Raw genomic sequence first — 24,325 nt, 5'->3', positions numbered from 1 at the left:
ATAGTTTGGGCTGTGGATCCAATCAAAATAAATATATTAGATTGAGTCCATTTTGTACAGTTTTCCCCTTTCATAGGGATAACATGTCCAAACGGGCCTTAGGAATTTAATATGGTATTTTAAGCAAAAATAGTTAAACGCTAAATAGGATGCATGAACTGCAAAAATATGCAGAAAATCTGATTATTCTGTAGTTCTACAGTTTAATCAAACCAAGGGTTTCAACGAAAACTGCTGCTAGAACTAGAAGGTCAAGTTTCCCTCTGCGATTGTTGCTAGTCTCTTCAGCAGAAGGTTTTTGTACCTTGAATTTTGTATGGAAACTGATTTTTTTTTTTGTTTTTGTTGCATGATTCTGTGTGGAGAACTTTGTTTGTTATTGTTCATCTCTTAAGTGAAAGGTTTTCTGTACCTTGAAATTTGTATGCAACTGGATGTTTGTTCTGGTTTCATTTTTCTACTTTTTTCTGGTACTAGTTTTGTTTGTTTTTGTTGCATGATTATCTATTGGATCTGTAGCATTTGTGTTTGAGAGCTTTGTATATGTGGGTTTTCATAAGTAGATTCAGAATTGTAAAACCCTGAAGCAATCTTGGCCCTAACTCAATTAAAAGCTAGTTAATGTGGGGAGGAGGATTGCTCAAGGTGATATAATTAAGGAGAGTAAATTCCCATCCCGTGAACATGTGGGACTCAGCCAGAATAGGATTGCTCCAGGCCAAAAAGGGCAGCATTGAACCTGCCCAAATAAGTTAAAGGGGAGAAGTTCATGAGTCTAGTGTTTCATTTTCTACTTCTATACCACTACTAGTTTTATTTGCTTTGATTGCATGATGGGTCTATGACATATGTGTGGAGAACTTTGTTTTTGTGGTTTTTTCATTAAGTAGATTCAGAATTGTAAAATCCCAAAGCACTCTGACCTGCTCGCCCTTTAGCGAGGAGAGAATTTTTTTGTACCCAGTCGAATCCTTCCAAAAGGGGTCATATTGAATGTGCCCATATAGGTTAAAGTGTTGAGTGTTTTGGTGGTCCCAATGAGCTGTTCATTTATAGAGCCTTTCCTCTAGGTAGTTACTTTTATAGTACTTTAGTTGATTGGCAATGGGCTTATTGTAGTGATTCCGCTAGTTTTTTGGTGGTCCCAATAAGCTGCTCCTTTCTAGAGATTTTGCTCTAGCTACCGTAATATTTTATGCTGTAGTAGATAGGCAATGAGCTTGTTGTAGTGATTCTGTATTTACTTTCGCTAGCCTTTCTGTCCCTCCAACATGATTCTGCATTTTGTGTGGAAACCTTGGTTTTACATTCCTCTTTACAACTGTGCAATAGCAAAACCATGAAGCAACTCACATTGTGAAGTGTCTGATTTTGGTTCTTTATTTTTATTAGCTTTCTTTGCTGGGCAAAGCTTTATTATGGAACCGGAGTTGGTTTCTACAGAAGAAGTGGTGAATGCATTGCTGGAATACTTAGTTGGTCCTCGGTTGCCTTTGAAATCGTCTGCCTTTAAGGAACCTCCCACTCTTTCTCAGCAGCAGTCTGTAGCCAAACAGGTCTTCTTTGGTTTCTTCCCACCCTTTGCGGGTTCTCTCTTTACCTTGTATACTCATTGCATGGTGTTCTTTTTGATATGATCTTTGACCCTTGACATTTGAAAAAGAAAGCATGCCCGATTTCAATTTATTTTCTTCATTTATTAACTTGTTATTCCTTTCAAATATTCCTTCTAGTTAGTTTAAGACTTCTGAGGATAAGTTACAGTAGCAGTGTGTTTGAATAACGAGAACAGACTTCCATCTTGTTTCTCAATTCTTATCAACCTGATATAAAGTTAGTCCAGTTGAATGCGATTTAGAAAAATTCTTGGAATGGAGAAGATTAATTCATACGACTTGAACTCTATCTCTATATATAATATATCTATTATTTCAGTTGAAGGTACAGACATTCAATGCCATGCTCTTTATTGTAAACTAGTATGGTACCCGCGCTATACATGGAAAATATTAGACATAATAATAATAAAAATTATTATCTTATTTTCTTGACCATTTTGTTTTTTATTATTGTTGAATTGTAAAATTTAAATCATTTAAATTTTGAGCCACGGTCATTAATAAGGACCACCAAAGAAGGAAAAATGATTTTCCCCACTCTATAGTACCTTTCAAGTGTTCAACATCATTCAATAATTGTTTACACCAAAAGTGAAACAAAAACAAACAATTCATCTTGATCTTCTATATAGGGTTGTAGTTATCATCAACACATCTTCGGTTTCTCTCCTTCCACACAGTCACCACACACACACACACAGAGGCACTATTTGCCTCCTCTTTTTCTGTCTTGCAAATCCTCCAGCACTGTTCCAACATTCTAGTAGCCCCCCTGTAGTCTTGGTATATTCCATGTAACTTTTAATAAAATTGAAGTATGGATCAGCTTTGGCAACTTTATAAAAAATTGTAAGTGTTTCCAATAAGATCTCCAGCTAACTTTTGAATTCTTTTCCTTGTTCCTTTTTTCCTTCTTCAGTTGCATGCTGTTGTGTTACTTTACAACTACTACCAGAGGAAGGAAGATCCGCAGGCACAATATTTAGATTTTGAATCATTTTGCAAGTTGGCCATGACTCTGAAACCGGCTTTGATGTCATATATGAAGTTCATGAACCAATCAGATCTAACTTCCTCCAGGGACATGAACAATGATCTCTCGGTGACTGAAAAAGCAATCCAAGATGCGTGCAACATATCTTGCGCTTTGGATGCCTCAAAAGATGTTCCAGCTATCAACAAATGGCTAATTTCCAAAGTTTCTGTCTTATTACTAGACTCTAAGAAAGAAACTTGTTTTCTGAATTATTGTTCTGTTACTGAAGGGGTCTGGTCTCTCATAGAAAAATGTCTTGAGCTTCCCACTGCTGAAATAGAAGGTACGGTGGAGAGAAGAAAGAGGCAAACCAGTATGAGACCAGTGACAGTAGATCAAAAAGATGATGACTCTGGCTTTCAGCAACTTGCATTTTTGGCTGTCAAGGATGCAACTGGTACGTGAATTTCAGAATTATATTTGTAATATATTTCTAGATCGGCAAAAGTAATTTGTGCCTAATCAGCTCTATATTAACCAGACAGTCATAAGTTGATTTCTAAGTTCTTTGAATGCCTTTGCTAGCGACAAGCCTCTTAATTAGAGTTTTCTCATGCCTGGGCAGAGAAAGAATTGATTAACAGAACATTGACCTAGGCAGTTGTATCTTTCTGTTCTGGTTTATAAAATGAACTGCTTGAGTTACAGGTGTGTCCTGATTTAGAGAGCATTTTATTATGTATGATACTTTGCTTCATGTGGAGCAGGTATTTCTAAGACTGACCTTGTGACTTTGGAGAAGCATGTGGTATATTCACTCACAAAAGAAAAGACAGCGTCTTGCTTTTACATTATGCAAAGTACCCGATCAATCAATCAAGACATTCTAATTTCTGTTAAGGAGATTATTGAGAGGTTAGTTCTTGTCATGTTAACTGCTTTGGGTAGAAAATACCTTTTGTTTTTTTTAATCAAGGGTAGTGTAAGAGATGGGCTATTTCAACAAGAACTCTTGTATCTCTAATGTTAGAATAGCACATTTGTTTGATGATACTGCTTCCTTTTTGTGAAGAATGATATAATAGTTTCTCGAGTTCATCAATATTAGTACTTTCTTTGAAACAATCTTTTTTTTGAAAATGGTAACGATGTATTATATCACAAAAGTACATGGGTTGTACTCATACCTTATATACAAATGCACTCTAGACACTCCTACTCTATTTCTATATTGAGTCTAAAACATCAACTATAGAGGCAGTGTCATTTGAGTATAATTGATTACACCAAAAACATAACAACAAAATGCAGTTTAGTTTAACATCCTGCACACTATTTTCTATGCCTTCAAAACATCTGGAATTCCTTTCTTTCCAGATTGCCCACCATATTGAAGCAGGGATAATTCTCCATCTAGTTCTGTCTTTTGCAAGGGCACCTGCCTCCTCCCAGCTGTACAATGCCTCAGTAACTCTCCTAGGCATAGTCCAGGATATGCCTTTAAGACTCAAGAAAATCCTCCAAAGCTGCCGAGTGTATTTGCAGTGTAGAAATAGATGGTTTACAGTTTCTAAGGTTTCCCCACATAGGAAACACCTAGAGCATAAGGTTATCCCCCTTTTCATTACATTATCCTGAGTCAGGGCAGCTTCCTTAGCTAGCAGCCAAATAAAGCATGAGACTTTGTGTGGGATTCTACACTTCCATATTTGTTTCCAGGGCCAGATGGGACTCTGCTGGCTTGATTGATCCATCAGCCTGTAAGCTGAATGCACTTTGAACTCTCCTTTATTGTTGCCTTTCCACCAAAGCATATCCTCATATGCTTGAAGTCCAGTAAAGTTTCCAACCAAGTTGAGGAATTCTGCCAACCTCATCACTTCCCAGTCATTTGGTTCTCTCCTGAAGATGAAATTCCACCCTTGTGGTGTCCATAGTTCTGCAATAGTTCTTTGTTGGAACATTGCCAGATTGTAAATATCAGGGAAAAGAGTTTCCAGGTTACCTTTCTCATGCCATTCATCCTTCTAGAATTTGATCTTGTTCCCATTCCCCACTTTCATCTTGAATTTGGGTTTAACTTCCTCCCATAATGCTCTTATGGACCTCCATAAACTGATCCCATAAGGTGTGGTCACAATCTTAGTCATCCAACTATCTTCATTCTCATATTTGGCACCTATCACTCTTCTCCAAAGTGTTTGGTTTTCATTTGAGTATTTGCACAACCACTTCATTAAGAGTGCTTTGCCATGTAGCTTCATATTCTTTATTCCCAGACCACCATTCTTCTTTCCAGTTGTCACTGCATTCCATTTAACTAGATGAAAGCCTCTATTCTCTTTGTTTCCTTGCCACAAGAACTTCCTTCTTATGCTGTCTAGTCTTTTAGTGATCCCTGGTGGGATGGGGAATAGAGACAGCATGTAAGTTGGGAGAGCGTCCAGGACTGAGTTAATGAGGGTCAGTCTGCCCCCTCTTGACAAGTACTGAGTTTTCCATCTGGCCAGCTTCTTCTCACACTTCTCTATCATACCATTCCAAATTTCTAAGGACTTGGATTTTGCTCCCAATGGCATACCCAAATATGTTGTAGGTAGTTTGAAACAATCTTGCTAGTCAGCAGAATGATTCATTTGTATAACTTTTTTTTTTTAAAACAAAGACTCATTTGTATAACTTTGAGAGCAACTCAAAGTAGGTTTATGGCGTTAAATATGCTGAGTTTGAAGATTATAGTTTCGTTCTGTGTTGTTATGAGTCTAACATTGATAAACTTAGTCAAAGAACAATCTCTAATTATTCACTACGTAAAGTAAATATACATAATTGCTTGTATGATTTGTTAATAGCATTAATTCATGTATTCTGATACCTTTTGCTACTAGAAAAATGAAAAGTGACAAGTGTTTATCTGAGTAGCTTACAGGGTCCATTGGTGAAAAGGAGTTCTGGTAGTTGGTCTGCTACAGAAGTAGTTGAGTACTTTCATCTGCTTCCCTATGCCAATATCATAGCAACCTTTTTCCTGAGGTACCTTCAATTTCAATTGGCCTTTATTTGTGGTGAGCTGTCAATAGATTTTGCTTTTATAGCCATTGCTGCCTGGCTTAACATGTCTTTCTGTCTCAGCCATATTTGCTTAGTTCCTTGGTATATAGAAGACTATCAGTTACATCATTCATTCCTTCTGAAGCTTGAGTACATTTGGATACTACTATATTAACCTTTATGATGCAGTTCTTATTCTTGGTTTTTGTTCTTCAAGTTGATACATGTATACTGAAATTGAACTTGACGGTTGGGCCTAGCTGTTCTTGCAGCATTCTACATGTTGCTTAACAACTTTGTGTGATCAAATTGACAAATGCCAACATATGAGTAACTTATGTTTTGTGCTTTTGCTTGATTCCATTAGTCCTAACAAATCATTGAACAAGACTTGTACCGTAAGGAAAAGATAAGGAAATTAGTTGTGAATATGGTGCTAAAAGAACATCATACCCACCTTTATTTAGAGAGCTTTTTTTGATAACTGAGAAATGCCTGGCTAGTGGTGCTGGGTTTGAAACTTGGTAGATAACAACCAGTCCTCTGCCCTTCTCCACTTAAATATTGTCTGTGGAAGGGGTTGAACCCATGACGTGCGCCTAACCACACATCACAAGCTGCACTCTTACCACTAGAAGCCCTAGGGATGTAAAGAACTTTATTTTTGAGAATTAGAAACAACTGATTTACTTAGGTAAGTTGGTACTAATTCATCATCAAATTTCTTTTAAGGTAATATACTTAATTGTACATAACAAACTTACTTGCAAGATTGAGCTATTTTCAGTTGAATGATGCATTATAGTGAAAGATTTAGTCCTCTTTAGCTCTGTTTATGCTGGGAGCTTATACTGTATATACTGTATGTATGTGCATAGACCTGATCAAAATATGTATATCCATTGAGTTAAGATGGGGGAGGGGGAGGGGGGAGCCAAGTTAAGATGTATGCATATGTATAATTTTACTGTACTGCAGGTTCTTGTGTGTTCCAATTGTTGGGTTGTGATATAAGATGTTATGTGACTGGAAAAAATGCAGGGAGGTTTTTGGTTTGGAGGGCTCAAATACCAGAAGCCATGAGGATATAACAGGCAATTGTAAAAAAGAAATTTCTGAGAGCAGAATCTCATTGGTTGATCAAAACTCGGGCAATGTAAGCATCATGACTGCTATAGGTTCAGAAAGTGCTTGCAGTAATGTGGCCAATGATGTGTATGACCGAAAGGTCAACCCTGCAGACGCTTTTGGTGCAGAAGTTGTTGCCGACAGTGGGTGTGAAAGGAAAACAGGGGACCAGAAAGATTTTGGGAAGGAAAATGGTCTGCATCATCACCACGAAACAGTGAGGACCCATGGGAGATTTAGTGGTAAAGCCAAAAAGACAAGTGCTAGTAATGGAAACCAGGGCGTTGAGGAGAAGGTTAAAAAGATTGAAGGAAAGACGCCTGATGAAAGTTATGAAGCTTTAATTGGAACCAAGTCAGATAGTATAAACCTTGAAATTTCAGAGGCAAAACACGGTGATGGTTGCCATGAAAAAGTTGGCCATTCTGCTGTTGGTCAAGAAGCAACTGCGGTAGGTGGCCCCCATAATATATGGAAAAGTGAAGAAGCAGGAAGCGATAGTTCAATTAAAAATACAGGAATTGTAGATCTCAGTGGTAATAAGCTAACTAATGTCAACTTGAAATGTTTAAATGATACAAGTAACAAGGTACAACATGAAAATAGCAGAGACTATGAGGATTCAACTGTAAAAGAACTACATGCTATCATCAATCACCCAAGGACACCAGAAGAGAAAACTGAGGAGCTGGTGAAGTCCACCAAAGGCTGTGAAATCAATGATTATAATGATATGGAGTTAGCTGGTGCTCATCTTGAAACTTTGGAGGTGAAAACTAATGATGGTCATCACTTTTCTAGTTCTCCTACTAGGCCTCAGAGGATGGAAATTGATGCATGTATTCCCTTCTCCAAAAATGGAAATAACAGCAAGGATTGTGAGCTCATCAAAAAAGTTTATCATCAGCAGAAAAAGAGGACGAGGGGGAGTGGTGGAGAAATCATTGGAAGTGGTATAATTTGCAAGGTAGACAATTTCAGTTAATGTAGTAAAATTTATTGATTTACGATGCATTAGTCTTGTTTGTTTTTACTAATCCTCCCTTTCTCTTTTCTAGAGCATTCATGAAATTGCCCACTTGGGATGAGTTAGTGATCAATATTTCAATCGAAAGAAATTTCATCTAGAAATAGCAGAATTTTATTTTAATAGACCTCTTCTCTTCTTTTCCCAAAAGTTTCTGCATTTGTGTATGCTTTGCGGGTCCAAACAACAGACATTAATCCATCCTTGAATTGCAGTTCTTAGTGATAGATTTAGTAGTAGTGACACTAATAAGCATAATGGCATGACATCAATAAGAAGTAGTAATACTTCTAATTATTATAGCAGAGGTTTTGGATGATACACATCATTTCTTTTAATGTGTCTTCCTCAAGCCTTGTACAAGGGAGACATCCACTTGATACCTTGATCTAGTTGTTGTAATTGTTATTTTGCTTATAAGCAAAACTTGATGATCTTATCAAATAGAAGTAACTAGTCTTTGTAATGCTTCATTTTCCGACCTCTTCCCCTTCAAATTATCATACATTAAAGTGTATAATCCCATTGGTGTCAATAGTGTTTGAACACTTCCCTATTATGGGTATTAGCAATCATTATTACATTATATAAAAATGAATGTGCCAACAAACTAATTTGCCCTAGCTAACATGTTAATTTGCACTTCAAAATGATATTTGGAAATGAATGTATAGGCCTCCACATTGTCTCTTGCTTTAAAGGATCTTGGTGGGGTTGCATTCTGAGCAATATAATGTAACCATGTGTAGGGTTTTAGGTTCAGAGTATGTTAATGTCTAGCTTAGGCAAATGAAGTCAATTTACTTTGAATAATACAAATCAAATGCTTTCTTAGCTTTTGTTTAGTCAAATAAATAGTACGTGATTTTCAGTATATTGTTTATAAAAAAAGCTGGAGGTCTGCCACTTCAGGATTTCATCTCAGTAGGCAATTTATTTGTGGCCGATAGGTATCTCAACCGGCTGGTTGTCGGTAAAAGTTGGTTCTTTTCTATCATATATTTTATTTTACTTCTGTTGAAGTGGTGTTATTTCCAATTTAAGCCTATCTTTTCTTCTTAATCCATGCAATATATGAAACCTGTGTCGCTATCTTTGTGATTGTGTTCCACATTGCCAGTGAATCCTTCCCTTCTCTTGTTGTTACAATGCTTAACTAGCATGGACATAAAAGAAAAAAAGTATCCTCATGTTACTATATTGAGCATTATGAAATTATGCTTTAGAGTTGAGATAATGGATGAAATGGTAGCTTGTAAAAGAGATACTACAAGAAGTTGATAAGGGAAAAATATCGTGGTTTTAATGTGAGTAGGCAGAAATAATGAACTTTGCCTTTTTGAAAGAAAAAAAAAGAAGTCAAAAAGATTGGATGAACTAGATTGGATATCTAGGTTTAGGAATTCTGTGGTGGAGGTTATAGTATATTCTTTGGGAAGGACATACAACTGCTGCCCTTTTTTTTGATGATAGTGGTGTCTAGGCCAACTTGGGCGCACCTTGACACAAGTACTTGGTAATTTTACCCACCAAGGCTTGGGCAGATGAGAAGAAATCCCTTAGTGTTTTTTGCCTCTGCTATGGGAATTGGACCTGTAACCTAGGTTCTCCTCCAACTTAATTGCCCACTAGGCGACTCCCTTGGGTGCCAACTTAAGTTGATATATGTCCTTATCTTTTCCAATTTTTTTCCTGGAGATGGGAAGAGGGGTCTGCATTCTTCATTTGTTGTCATAATTGATACCAAACCTTATTTGCAGGCAGAAAGAGCTGATGAGCTGAAGGCTGATAAAGACAACCTTTCCACTATCTCACCCAATCGAAATGGGATTTCTGTGGCACATACTCGACTTGTTCCTTGCAAGCATGAATCTACAGATATAGGCGATTTACAAACTGTTTTGGCTTCAAAAGAGGAGGCTTTGACAAAAAGTTCCCTTGAAGTTCTTCTTCAAAAACGACAGAAACTGGTAATTTTACGTTTGGTATGAAGTAGAGTACATGTGGTCAAGACATACTAATAGCACTAAGCAAATGACAAGACACTTGACCACACACTCTTTTTTGAGAATCTTCGTTTGGATTTTTTTTTTTTTTGGAACTGGCAACATTTTTGTGTATTAATAATAAACTACACAAAGGGTGTGTGGTCCCCCATATTTACATCCAGATGAGCAAAAAAATGAGCTCCTAGTCCTTAATCTCCTCACAAGGAATCTAGTACATCATAAGTTGATTCTAATTCGTCCAAGAACTGAGCGTGAACTTAGTTTCTAATTTTGGATTAAACAAAAGTCAAATGAAAAAACAATGAAATAAGATAGATTAAAATATACTTAAGAAGATCGAAGGAAAATGGAGAAACAAAAGTGGCCATATATTACTTATAAGGCCACATTTGTTTCTCCGTTTCCCTTCGAAATTCTTAAGTATTTTAATCTATCTTAATTCATTGTTTTTTCATCTGACTTTTGTTTAATCCAAAATTAGAAACTAAGTTAACCCTTAGCTCCTTAAGCTGGACTGTTCTAAGACGAAGACTATGATGTATATTTTCCAAACCTGACCACTTAAAACTTGTGTCAATGTATCAAACATTTCATCCTTCAAAATGTAGTCAGTAATTTGTTATGGCCCTTAGTTATGCACCTTTAATGGGTCAAAAGTCTTGTGGGTTTTTCCTTTTACTGTCTCTAAGTAAATAGGGACGGAGGGAGTATTAGTTTTCTCATTTCCAATATTGAAATTCTGTGGAGTAACTTTTTTAATCTGATCACTGGAGCCTACACTTTATTTGGTTCTCAGTAATATTTGCATTCATTTCTTGGCAGTATGATCAACAACTTAAACTTGGAGATGAAATTGCTTCATGTGATAAAAGTATTGAGAGAATCTTAGATGGTATGATTTCTATCTGAGGCTTTAGTAGCTTCGTTTTGTTTCAGTTGTTTGTGCTAGCATTTCTCTTTTCACATGGCTTGGTACTGTATGGATCAAAAAAAAATTCTTCTGCTTGTTGTTTGTTTTTCCTCCCCCTCTCTTGTTTGATTCTCCTTAAAGAAATATAATGTGAATGAACTAAGTTTCCCTCCCAACTTAGTTGCCTCTGTATCTCCTTTTTTTTTTTTTGTAAGTAAGGATATTTATTAAAAATGGTATCAAGATGGTACAGAAAAGACTACAGGACCTAAACTACACCACTCGCTCCAAATACTACATATTTTCCCCTAATAAGTTTAAAAAATCCACTTCCATCATCTATGACCGAAAGAGGAATTATATCCATCAAAGAAAACCAAAAATCCAGCAAGTCTCTAGGAAATGGAGCAAAGAAGCATCCCCACATACTTATCCATCCTATCAAGAGTACAACTATTAGTCCAAACACACAAATTCTTGATACATTTGTTTCTGACTCTGGGTATCTGCAGCCTTCGTATCTCCTTTTAGACCCATTTTTTTCCAAACTGACGTGATGTGTAGTGGAAATGTCCTAACAAATTCAACCTTTTAGGAGATTCATCATAGCTAGACTGTTTTCATGATGGTTGTCTACCTACCTGCACACTTCCTTTAATACATGCTTGGAATGAAGTCAAAACTACAGCAATTGCGCCATCCTAAGTTGGGGGGGGGGGGGGCTAAAATGGTTTCCTTTCTCTTGCTTCCTATTCTTTCTTCTTTGTGTTGGAGGGTGGTTAGGAGGTGAAGGGGAGCAGCGTGGTTGAGACCGAGATAGTATCAGGTGGCTAAGTTTCCTTGTGGTGGTCTTGATTCTTCATCAAGTTTTGGTAGTTTCTTGGAGTCTTGAACTGCTGTATCATGAACTTGAGCTAAATTACTGCAGGTCAATGTGCTCATGTTTATTTTAATGCCTTGTAGGTGGCAAAGATAGTTTGGCTCTAAAAATAGATACGGTACTGGCCTTCTGTGATGAAATGTGCTTGAAGGATAGAGCTTCTATCCAAGAAGACGGCAATCAACATCACGAAGAGTTTGGCTTGATTCAACCAATGAGCGGAAGGAAATTGTCCAAAGCAGTACACACTCCATGATGTGCATGTCAGGCATGTTTTGGCATCAGAACTTACTTAAATTTTATCTCCTCTTTTATCAGTGTTTGTCTTGATCCTCTCCATATATATTATGATGTCTTGTGCTCTTGGTCAGGCAGTATTTCTGATAATTTGTTCCTTTGTTGAATGATCCTTGGAAATGCTTGTGTTTTTCATACAATATTGTCAGCCTTTCCTGCATGGGACTATATATTCTCTGTTATGATTGCTCACATACTTCAATTTTCTGTTCAGTATCTTAATTCTTACGAAGCATTTACTTTATTGTCATTTCCCCCCACTAAATATATTGTTTTTTTTTGGCTGGACTTGTATAAAGTGTTTCCATCATCTAGTGTGTCAGCAACAGTTGCTGGTACGGTATTTTACATTGATGCAATTTTTTCTTTTCTCATAAAAGATGGTGTAACAGCCCACAGAAGCTGGTTGTTAGGCCCGAAAGGGGGTTCATTGTGAAACTTACATTAGGCAAATTTCACATCATAATGGGAGGGGAAAGTTAGGGGTCATATAAGGATTCAACTGTTGAGGTGCCTTTTGGGTTATTACCCTAGAGGAATGCAAAAGCCTTTCGGTGGTCCAGAGTGGCCAAAGTGAGCAATACCTTGGGTCCTTAAGCAGCCCAGAAATCTGTCTTCGTACTATTTCCCACAGTGATCCATATTGCCTCAAAACACTTGAATGTCCTTTGGTTTTTTATTGTGCATTGCCGCTAAAAGATCACCACCTTTTAACAGGAAACCCTTGACATTTCCTTCCCCGTTGTAATTTTCTTCAATTGTTTTTCTGGTGAATTCCCAAGTTTTTTTGTTGTTTCTATCCACTGATGTCTGTGCTACTGAACATAATGCATATTGGGGGGGTGGGGGGTGGGGGGTGGGGGGGGGGTTGTGTTCATCTGTTGGACAAGCTAATAATATCTATTTGTTGTCTGAATCACAATTTTCCCATGATAAATTAAAGCCGAAATTCAGCTTCTCACAACCTGATAGAATCTAATTTTATGACATTTAATGGTACCTCTCTCCTGTAACTTAGATTTGATGTTCTTGAGCTGAGGGTCTCCCGGAAACAGCCTCTCTACCTCCACGAGGTAGTGGTAAGGTCTGCGTACACTCTACCCTCCCCAGACCCCACCTAGTGGGATTTCACTGGGTATGTTGTTGTTGTTGACATTTAATGGTACCCATTCCTTAAAAATTCCCGATTCAACTAATCCTTGGAGTTCATTTTCTCATAGGTGGATTTCATGCTGGAGTTACTGTAAATAGGGTTGGATTTCTACATTCTTGCGAGAGTGATCTGCATTCCAGCCCCCTCTGAAGCACAGGAGTCAGCTGCATTTCAAAAGATTACCCAATTACAGACTATGGCAGACCACACCCATTAGATTTAATGTGGCAAAGAAACATCAACACCAATATTTTTGAATCCTATTAATGGCTACCATACCATAAAACTGTATTAGTTTCATTACTGTCCAGAAGCAAAAATTGTTGTTTTAGAATATTACTTGGTTGCAACCGTATCAGTGCTTTGAACATTTATCAAGGCCAAATACATAATGGTGCCTTGAAATCAACTCTAGTTTATTGAAATGATGTCTATTGAGCACCTATATGTGTTGCCAGTATGCCCATGCTTAACTTAGCATTCTGGTTAACAAGTGTTATGCTGGATGTTCGAATTGAACATGGAGTTTTCATGTTGCTTAGAACTATATGCTTTCAGTGTTAGCAGTATCGGAAGGTAAATACAGTTTAAACACCAAAAGTAGAGAGAAATAAGGAGGAATTTAATCTTTGGATTTGATTCGTCTTTCTTGTGGGAATGGTGAACTCGTTAACCAGCTAGGTGAAATGAAGTCAATAATTAGTTCAAAATTGTTAAGTTCCATTTTTGGTTAAGAGAATTGAGTTGTGCTCTCTAGCTTTTGAAGATGATTTAGGTTCAAGGACTATAATTTTACACGATATTAGAGCTAGACCCATTGATAGGCTGCGTTTCTTAATGTTTTTGGCCTTGTAATTCTGTTTTCACATTGATTGACTGAATGAGTTGTGCTCTTTCTGTATGATCTCGGATAATTCTTTTTCTCATGAGCTAACTTAAGTTAGGATAGGAGCTAACCCCTCATAATTTATTCTGGTCTCCAACAGGCAACAACCCATAGAGGAACCAATCAGTTTTTTCATTTTGTCCTCCTCTTCCTTGCACGAGTGGACTGAGTAAATAGAAAGGAAAATAACAAAAATGTATAAGAAACAAGTCAATCTCTTGGGTCCCTTAATAATCAAAGAAAACCAATGAATGAACTCCAAGTGCACAAAACTAAGATAAGGCAAAGGAAAATAATTTGTAGTAAGAATGCTATATATTGATAATGTTGGTAATAATATTATCTAGAAGCAATCCACAGAAGGGGTGCCACGTGTCAACTTGTAAATCACAAATTGCAAGTCATCACAAATATTATTATCAAGGGACCATGCAAAGGGAAAATAAATAATTCATACTAAGTAGTGAGAGCAAAAGAAGAAAAAAGGTATAGGAGAAAATGGCAAGCACAGTAATGAGCTCATTGAGCCTAAAGCCAACTTTCACTTTGGAGAAAACATCAGTGAAAGGGCTTCCATCACTTGCTAGATCTTCTTCTTCCTTCAAAGTTGTGGCTAGTGGTGTCAAGAAGCTTAAGACTGACAAACCCTATGGTATGTAATTTTCTATTCTTGCCACTTATTTAATTGAATTAGAGTCATACACAAACAATATTACAATATTTACATTATTAGTGTAGTTTTATTTGTCTTGATAGGTAATTTAACATGTCCATGTTTACTATTAGAATTCCTTGTGATTTAGCTTTTAAGTCGTGACCTTAGCTTATAAATAGTATATGAAATATTTTATGTTGTCGATGTATATATTCGTCGAACTCTTGGGAAAAGGTGCATATTTACTCATGTATGTAATGACATGACTTAATTGTATCATCTGGTGTATTTTGGGGCTATATTTATAGGCTTGTTAGCGAACCGTCTCGTATTTGTCCTTGATGTTAATTTGAGCTCTAGTTTAGATTGAGAGGATTTCAGGTGTCAGAATACTTAAGTAAAAAAGTTCAAATTTACCTTAGCGACTTTGAATATGGTTTAAAATTAATTACCTTGCTAGTCTAATATACTTCAAGTTAGATCTATGTCAGGGTCAAGGGCTAATATAAGACAATACGTTAACACAAGGGTATGAATATCTGCTAAGTAGAGAGGAAGATAAAATTAAGATAATTAATCCTTGTTCTCTCAACTCTTTGGTGAAAGCAGCTCGGTATACAAAGCATCCCATATTAGTAGGATTCAAGAAAGGGCCGCAGCCTAAGAGATGTGATGTAGACAATCTATCCTAATACAAATTATGTCTATATATTTGAAAAAAACCAGAGATAAAATATTGTAATGCAAAATTAATACTACCTGCTGATTATGAAGTGGGCTTTGTTACTAGGAATTAATGGAAGCATGGCCTTGAGAGATGGCGTTGATGCCTCAGGCAGGAAGCCCAAGGTTTGTTTCTGCTTCTACCTTTGATATATATATATATATATATATATATATAATAATTATCATTAATTTGTAGTAATATAATATTTCAAATATTTTTTTCAAAATAAAAGAATGTAGTATATAGCAATTGCTTTTCTGTAGTTTATAAGTGTGTATATTTTAATTTATGACTTTTCTAATATATGAGCAAAACATGGTGATGTTTAGGGAAAGGGTGTGTACCAATATGTTGACAAATATGGAGCTAATGTTGATGGATACAGGTTAGTTAAAAACTTCTTAATTTGTTTAATGTAATGCTTCACTAATAGAAAATGAAACAAATAAATCTAATACTTTGTGTGATTTTGAAAATGCAGTCCCATCTACAACACAGATGAGTGGTCTCCAAGTGGTGATGTCTATGTTGGAGGTATGACAATTTACTCGAACTTCCTTTTTTAACTCGAACTATGTATATACACAACAACGTTAATAATTAAGTCGTACTCATTTTGAATCTACTGACTCTAGATCCTGATTCACACATGTAATATAATTGCAGGTACTACCGGCTTAGCCATATGGGCCGTGACCTTGGTTGGCATTCTTGCAGGAGGTGCTCTCCTTGTCTACAACACAAGTGCTTTGGCACAGTAGATATTCTTGTTCTGTACTATTTCAAGTTGTATTCCAGATCGCATCATGTAATCTTTTCAAAAATACTTCAAAATATTTCCTGGCATCTTGATTAATATGTAATTGCTGTGATTTTACTGTGGATAATATTACACCTAATGTTGCTGTTTTAGGTTCTTATAATCTTAATCTTTAAGTTTAGTCGTGATTGATTGCCTTCCATGAGACTCCACACAGTTATAGGGTAATCCAAGATTTGAAGTGTAAGGTTCCTGCAACGATCTCAAATTAATACAACAATAATATATGAGTTCACAGACAAATATTTAGTAGATTTCTTAATGCATAGAGCTAATGGGATAATAATTCCAACGCAACACTAGATGGTACTTCCAATGCAAATGTTACAAGCAAAAATCTTCATTTGCCTCTGGCAAAGATCATCAAAATTTTGGCTAACAGTACAACAAAAACAAAGACAAAATATGCAGCAAAGAGCTAACACTCCTTTTTCACCACCTTAACTCGAATTCTTCAGTTTTGGCTAAACAAATACCTAGTCGCCTAAGACGTCCAAATACAAGTTCTCCTGTTTGCCCAACAGGCAACCAGTCAAGCAATGAAGGACGTATGAATCTCCCTCTTCACGCAAAGAATATACATCTTTCTTCAAGAATCTGTAGTGTACAGAAATGGTCTCATACAAAGCAAATCTGGCAGTGACGCTTCGATTTTGCTCATTTCTAATGAAGAATTTCAGATGGATGTCAATGTTGGTTGAGAAATGCTCTGTTGTCATAATCAGTCGAAGCAGAACTCTGATTCATGTTATTGCATCTCTTGAAGTGCATCTTCCTCTAGAAGCTGCGGCAGTGGATGTTTCAATGAAGAAGAGCCTAAAAACCCCGTTGTCTCTAGCACTGATGACCGAACCATCTGCTCAGGCAGATAGATAATGTCATCTCTCCGCCTCCAAAATATTGATTAACAGTGTACAAGAAACCTCTCAATATGTTAAGCTAATAACTACGATATATAAAAATATTATCTTCGTGTATGGGTACTATGACCACATAAATACAATTGCTGTCGCTCAAAAACTATGACCACATAAATGGTCGTAGTTTCCATCTGTTTTCCATCAAAAACAACAGCCTACAACCTCAAGACACCAGAACAAATCAGCTAACGAACATACCAAATATGCAAATAAACTTAGGATATTGTTTGGTTATTAGTTCTCTTTTATTATCAGGTTATTTATCCATTTAAACCTCCCAGGTTATGTTTAGATATTGAACTTGTATCTTACACAATATGACAACTAAAACTCTTACAAAATGCACCTAAAAAGGAGGGCATGATACCTTTTCTATTTCTTCAGAGAGAAGAGGATTTTCTCTCAAATATTGCAATGCTTTCTCTCGTCCCTGTCCCAGCCTTCATTAAAAGTATCAAGAATCAGTGACTGACTCACACAAGATTAGTAATATAGTAAAACATCAATAAACAGTGCTGAGTCGCATAATATTGGTAATGAACCTTGCAAGACTCAGCTCACTGAAGTATAAGACAAATCTTTGATTAATCTTAGGTTCTGCAACAATAATCAGTTGCTCAGACAGTTTTCAATCACATTGAAAGTCAATTTCTTGCTTATTCTTACTACTTTAAATTATTTCCATCAGCAACCACATAAAGTATGAGGTCTATCAATTCTCCTAAGCTGTTTTCTTTTCATTTGAGTATAAGCTCTGACATTTCTAGTACAGCATGTGGAAAATTCCCAGAATCTTGAGCGGTCATGACAAAAATATGCAAATATTTCTGTTGGGATATGGAGTTTCATAAATTAAAAGTTTAGTAAGCTTCTTGGGAGTCCCTATATTATAGGGAAAACTGCAAAATGTACTAACCGATGCTCTCCGTAGTTATACCATGAACCTTTCTTAGCCACCACCTCAATCAGTTCAGCACAATCTAATACACAACCCTGCAAAAAGTCAATTTCAGGAACAGAATTTGAGCCAAACACTAAGGAAAAGAAAGATAAAAATGCCACAAACCAGCTTGCTCACTCCTTCTCCAAACATAATTTCAAACTCTGCTTGCTTGTATGGTCTAGAAACCTAAGAAGGAAAAGAGTAAGACCAATTAGCATGTTGGCACCATAATCAGCAAGAAGATGCAAACAGTAAAAGACCAGATGTATACTGGCAATTTCTTTCATGTTCCTGTATTTGCTAAAAGAGATTTAAAAATAAATAGAGGTCTTCGCTAAAAGAGACCTCTGCGTGGATGCACCACTAGCGTAGCTACATAAAGTCTTCAACAATATACACCAATTTACAATAATCATACAATGGAATCACCATGCTTCTAGTGCAGGAAATCCAATAACCATGATAACCTTTATTATGCAAATGTCAGCTTTATAGTTTTAAGCACTGAACACTTGTATAACTGAACCATTATCATATGTTTTCCATTCCACAAACATAATACTGATGCCACCACATTGAATAATTATGACATGAAGCAGTTTTACCTTACTCTTTTGAACTCTCACTCGGACCTTAATGCCCACTTCCTCATCTCCTTTTGCCTGAAGGGAAGAGTAACAATTTTTTCATAAAGAGACTTAAATGAGTGAAAATAAAAAGTCTAATAGCCGACTGAGCAGTTCTGCACTCACAGATTTTATCTTCCCTGTAGAACGGATTTCAAGTCGAACGGAGGCGAAAAACTTTAAGGCAATCCCTCCACTTGTGACCTCAGGATTTCCGTAATAAACACCAATCTGATTCGAAACATAGTAATTGCTTTCATTCATCAAGTAAAACCACAAGTTACGATGAGAATTATGCTAGTTTATGAAGTTAATCACAATGGAAGCAAGAATGACAAGTTTCCGTTGACAACATTATCCATCATCTGTGACCTATAGCTCATGGGTTCTACACGGAATCAGCCAATAATGCTTACATTAGGGTAGGTTGTCCCATTCCCTGGACCCTAGTGAACGCAGGATGCTTTATGCACCGGGCTGCTGTTTCAGTACTTGAAAAGAGTACGCTGCAATTTCTAAGTCAAGAATACCTTGTATCTTATCTGATTGAGGAATATAAGAGTACATCCGGCTTTGGAAGCATTGCCTGACATTTTACGTAAAGCTTGACTCATCAGGCGCGCTTGTAAACCCATTTGCTGCATCCCAATTTCTCCCTGCACAAAATAAGAGACCATGAAATCAGGAACTGGTGGGAACAATTTAACTTTCTAATTTTTTCAGAAAATTAAAATGTTGGCTTACCTCAATTTCAGCGCGTGGAGTAAGGGCTGAGACTGAATCAATGCAAATGAGATCTACAGCACCTGATCTACACATCCGGTCTGCGACTGAGACAGCCAAAAGTTTGGTTGACAGTACAAACTCTAGTAAGACCACCATGATCACTGACAAGGTTGCAAGCGCAAAAAATGAAAAATCATTTCTAATGGTGTAAACAAGGGAAAAGTGTTACTTTCTAGAGCCATCTCTCCATTATCAGGCTGGCAGACAATCAAATTCTCTACATCTACTCCAAGTGCTTTGGAGTATGCAGGATCAAAAGCATGCTCAGCATCAACAAGCATTGCATTGCCTCCTAGCTTCTGCATAACAAAATTTAACATTTTATAATCTGTCTCACTTTACATGAGAACATTTTTTAGTAATAAGCCTAAGGCAAGTGGTTTCAGTTTATTGGTCACAATAATAAAGTTCCAATGGACACTGGAAGGATTCTAAGTTTGCTTTCTAGACTTCCAAATTGTCCATTATTTTCTTTCCACTTCATCTATAGATATAAGCATATGACTTCCTTTTTCATCCAAATGATCAACTGCCCCCTCCCTTCCAAGTGCAGCCCCATGCCTGTAGAAGTTCCAAACTGATGGGCAGAATAAACCAAACACATACTGCACCTGTACTTCTGCAATAGCATGGAGAGCTAAGGTAGTCTTTCCACTACTTTCAGGCCCATATATCTGTAAAGAAAAATATGAGGAAAGCAATTAGACAACAAATTGCAGCAACCTTGTTATTATTCCACATGCTCATATCAGATGAGAAGTTCAGGATGTAGACAAACATCAGAATCAAATACCCCAGCCTATCAATGAAATAGTTTTCTAACAAAATCACTCTATCAACTGGTCACTATAACTGTTCTATGCATCTTCATGTAGGATTACTTCACTGATGTGTAATCAAAACCAACAATTAGTAGTAATAACCAAGCAGCCAAGCATTTGAACACTAACGCATACTGAAAATATAAATGATAAAAGTAGAAAAATTTACACCTCAACAATTCTGCCTTTGGGAATGCCACCACCTAAAGCAAAGTCTAGCGTCAAGCAGCCACTCGGAAAAGTTTCACTGCATAAAGAAGCAGATACACAAATGCTTGTAAAACTGATATAAAACTTTGTAGTCTAACTAGGATCAAAATTTTGTGCAGAATATTTTTCTCCTTTTTCATTTTCTTCTTCTTTTCCCCAAAACATTTCATGTTTGTTCATATGTTTTCTGTGCAGGAAGTTAATATAACTTTTTTTGAATTCAGGAAAAAATTACATACACCAGAGCTCCGCCAGCACTACCCAATCTAGTAACGCTTCCTTTGCCAAACGAGCTGTTTATATCGTTCATTGCAGCATCCAATGCTTTTTGCTGAAGCAGGAGTTAGGGAAGTCAGTCACATGGAAATCTTCAGTAAAGCAACATACAGAAATATAAATACACACACACGTAGAGAGAGAAAGAGATACCCGGTCGAGAAACCGAGCGTCAGAATCAGGAGAGAAAGCGCCATTGATTTTATGGTCAAATTCCGAACGAACCCTAATTCCACGTGCTGTAAATTGAGGACGAGATACTTTCTGATAGAATTTTACTGAAGTTGAGTAGCTTTGGGATTTGTAACCAATTTTGGAGCCAAAAAACTGAGCTTTCACTGGGAAAGTTAACTCCATTAAAGTTTCTAGCTTAAAGCTCCGTTCTCTTTGACTACAAAGTTCAAGCGGATTGGAAAATATTGCAATACTTAAGCTCAGTTCTCCTTGCTGAAGAAGGAGCTTAGGCTATGCTGTCGTCGGAGTTCCATGGCGCCATTGTCGACGTTTAGATATTTTTTTTCTATTTTGAAGCCCAAAACGTAAACGTGGACCTATTCTTAAAGCCTAATACATGGGCCTATTCTTAAAGCCCAACTAACGTGTGTGTTCAAGTATCTTGCAGACTGAAGCCCAGCACTATTGAAGCTTAGCAAGCCTATTCTAGGAGTCCATCGTGCATGTATCACTTGTTAATATTTAGTCATCATTTACATTTACAGTGTAATTAAACAGATAACCACTCTTTAAAGTAAGGTTTTTTTTAGCATATGGATAGTTTTTCAATTTGTTTGTTACTAATATTTATTCATCATTTGAAATGTAATTGAGAAATAACTTTTTTTTTAAGTTGAGAACAATTCGGACAAAACTCAATATGGACAAATTACAGAAATACACACATTTTGTTTCACTTATTTCCATTATCACCTATTACTTTTGAAAATCTCCAAAATCCCTTATTTCTTAAATGTATCCGAGTTGCATATTAATGTATCTGAGCTAGTATTTAATGTATCCGAGCTACATATTAATGTATCTGAACCAGTATTTAATGTATCCGAGCTACATATTATGTATCCGAGCTAGTTTTTAATGTATCCGAGACAGTTTTAATGTATCCGAGCTTCAATTATTGTTCTCGGTTTTTTTAATTTTTAAGGGATTAATGTAATTTGAAACTTATTAGGGATAGATTGTAATTTCATATTAAAACTATGAGATTTATGTAATTTATATAATAACGTTGGCATAAGCAGTTCACACTCCAATAATATATATATTGAAATAGACCATGATCAGTGAAGTAATTCTAAAAAGATTATTTCCATTCATGATACCTCCTCTTATAAGTTTCTTAAAATTATAATAAAAGATTATTTCAGTCATGCTACATCATCGAATTCCAACAATATCAAATCGGAACTCTTTTTTTTCTTTTCGTATCTTAGCTAGAGAAATGTAATTGTTTAAATATTCACATATATATCCTAAGTTACTTAAAAATATATTTTGTGGTTGCCATTTTGGTCTCATAAGATATACTCAAGCTTCTAAATATGGCATAATTATAATATATGTTCTGTCTGAGTGTTTATGTATATACCTTTCAAATGTCAAGTGTCATATCTTGGAGCACACGGGAGTTTGACTTTGAAATATGCAAGTGAATCAACCTAATCTCAACAACAAATCGAGAATGAATTAGGAAAGAAAATAGAAAAATCCAAAAATCATATGTTTGAATTACCTAAAAGTGCCAAATATCAATATTATATATATTGTAACACTAATAATGTCACATATGACATATGGTTAATTGAGACGGATTTGAGATTTGCACTTTATGAGTTCTGAATTTTAAGATTACAATCTCTAGTACATCTAGTAACTAGAGTCTGAATTTAATATTTGTACAAATTTAGTGAAATTTTCTAAATATATATATATATTAGAGTTAAGTCAATTGAGTTCTGTCAAATCTATATATTCAAGTCTATAAATTTGAGAAAGCTTCAAAGAAATTAAAGGAGAATCGTGAAAGTAGGGGTGTTCATGGTTCGATTTGGATCGGTTATTGGTTAAAACCAAAACCAAACCAATCTAGTCGTTTTTAAAAATTTTTAAAACCAAACCAAACCAAACGAAAAAAATAACTGTCGGTTTGGTTATTGATGGTTTGGTTTGGTTTGGTTCATATTTTCTAGTTTTTCCAGTTTGAAAGTAATAATTTTTTTAGGACATACGTATCTTGTTAGACCCAAACACCTAGTACATGAACAATTCACTGAAAAATTATTGTTGGTTTAATTAAGCAATTAAACAATACTAAAGTTATCATTACACGAACAAAGTGATTCAATTAAGAGAAGGTGTAACTATCTTATGAAAGACATGGTAGGTAAAGACTAAAGTAATGAATTTTGATGGACTTGGACTTATGATTGTAATAGATGGGCTAAAATTTACGTGTTGGGCTTGAAAAGTGGTAAAGTTAAATACTTAAGTTACTTAAAATTTAACAAAATATTTATATTTTATTTATGAATAATATATAAATAATTATAAAATTTATATATCTAATTTATCGGTTCGATTTGGTTATTTTTTACAGTTATTTTTTAGTAAAACCAAAACCAAGGGTTTTCAAAATGTAAAACCAAACCTAACCAAATCAAATCAATATCAATTTTTTTAATCGGTTTGATTCGGATTGCGGTTCAATTTGTTTTTTTAACCATAACCATGAACAACCCTACGTGAAAGTTTGAAAAGAAACATGTTGCTTACTAGGACATCAAGAAAAAATGTTGTTTTCATCCGATTATTATGGGAGTTTGGTAATAAGTTCCTTTCATTTGGGGATTATATAATACCTTCCCTATAGAAAAAATAATAAAAAATCAGATTCTCAGTTAGACTTTTGGCGCCATATATTAAAAGCCAACCTAATTAATCCTGTTCCATATTTTAATCATTTTCATTCGGACTGTGTATATTTCTTATATTATTATGATAATAACAGTTGATTGAATTAATATTCTTTACTATATTACCCATATATAGAAATGACACTTTATGAGGACGAACACTGCATTGATTAATTGTATCAAAAGTAGTATGAGTTGTACCGTTAAAGTTGAGTTGAAAAAGGGTGTACTAGGAAATTAACATTATATGTAGTCTTGCGTGGTTCTTTTTAGGACATAGAAAGTACGATTGTGCTCCTTACTCCTCTATTATGCAGTTGAAAGTTCAAATTACTATAAAATTTAATTTCAGTTGAAATATCTGTCAAGTTGCTTTGGATAACTCTGGACGAGTTAGAATTCATAAAATAAATAATTTAATAATGACGATTTGAGATACAAAATTAGAAAATTCAAATATTATCTGAAAATTACAAAACAAATCCGTTATCGAATTCCCACCATTGATTACATAGAAATGACACTTTATGAGGATGAACACTGCATTGATTAATTGTACCAAAAGTAGTATGAGTTGTACCGTTAAAGTTGAGTTGAAAAAGGGTGTACTAGGAAATTAACATTATATGTAGTCTTGTGTGGTTCTTTTTAGGACATAAAAAGTACGATTGTGCTCCT

The 24,325-nt window shown here is 35.7% G+C and overlaps 3 protein-coding genes across 5 annotated transcripts; 2 read left to right on the top strand and 1 right to left on the bottom strand.

Annotated features, from left to right (window-relative positions):
- The first annotated feature begins 77 nt into the window (after positions 1-77).
- On the top strand, positions 78-13,507 carry LOC125877182 (uncharacterized). 3 transcript variants are annotated; one of them, XM_049558519.1, is made up of 10 exons: positions 78-250; positions 1,393-1,556; positions 2,539-3,052; positions 3,363-3,510; positions 5,518-5,628; positions 6,688-7,741; positions 9,562-9,771; positions 10,633-10,702; positions 11,684-11,868; positions 13,118-13,507. In XM_049558519.1, exons 2-9 carry the CDS (start codon positions 1,419-1,421, stop codon positions 11,854-11,856), a joined length of 2,418 nt encoding a protein of 805 aa, XP_049414476.1. In that variant the 5' UTR covers positions 78-250; positions 1,393-1,418; the 3' UTR covers positions 11,857-11,868; positions 13,118-13,507. The 3 variants fall into 3 exon arrangements, with proteins under 3 accessions (XP_049414476.1, XP_049414477.1, XP_049414475.1); XM_049558520.1 differs by having other exon boundaries at positions 128-294; positions 1,412-1,556; XM_049558518.1 differs by having other exon boundaries at positions 128-294.
- Positions 13,508-14,293: 786 nt separating this feature from the next.
- On the top strand, positions 14,294-16,241 carry LOC125877181 (photosystem II 10 kDa polypeptide, chloroplastic). Its single transcript, XM_049558517.1, has 5 exons — positions 14,294-14,588; positions 15,382-15,440; positions 15,648-15,703; positions 15,800-15,852; positions 15,985-16,241. The coding sequence occupies exons 1-5, from the start codon at positions 14,435-14,437 to the stop codon at positions 16,077-16,079; spliced, it is 417 nt and encodes a 138-aa protein (XP_049414474.1). The 5' UTR covers positions 14,294-14,434; the 3' UTR covers positions 16,080-16,241.
- Positions 16,242-16,467: 226 nt separating this feature from the next.
- LOC125877180 (DNA repair protein recA homolog 1, chloroplastic) lies at positions 16,468-21,230 on the bottom strand. Its single transcript, XM_049558516.1, has 13 exons — positions 20,874-21,230; positions 20,684-20,775; positions 20,406-20,481; positions 20,025-20,087; positions 19,583-19,712; positions 19,372-19,457; positions 19,158-19,283; positions 18,754-18,858; positions 18,607-18,663; positions 18,125-18,187; positions 17,975-18,051; positions 17,426-17,498; positions 16,468-16,994 (listed from the first exon to the last, which is right to left on the bottom strand). Exons 1-13 carry the CDS (start codon positions 21,075-21,077, stop codon positions 16,887-16,889), a joined length of 1,260 nt encoding a protein of 419 aa, XP_049414473.1. The 5' UTR covers positions 21,078-21,230; the 3' UTR covers positions 16,468-16,886.
- Positions 21,231-24,325: the final 3,095 nt, after the last annotated feature.

This window comes from Solanum stenotomum, chromosome 9 (genome assembly GCF_019186545.1).
Source record: "Solanum stenotomum isolate F172 chromosome 9, ASM1918654v1, whole genome shotgun sequence".
NCBI classification, from domain to species: domain Eukaryota; kingdom Viridiplantae; phylum Streptophyta; class Magnoliopsida; order Solanales; family Solanaceae; genus Solanum; species Solanum stenotomum.
Note: the sequence above shows the minus strand (reverse complement) of the source record. Positions and strands in the feature narration are given on the sequence as shown.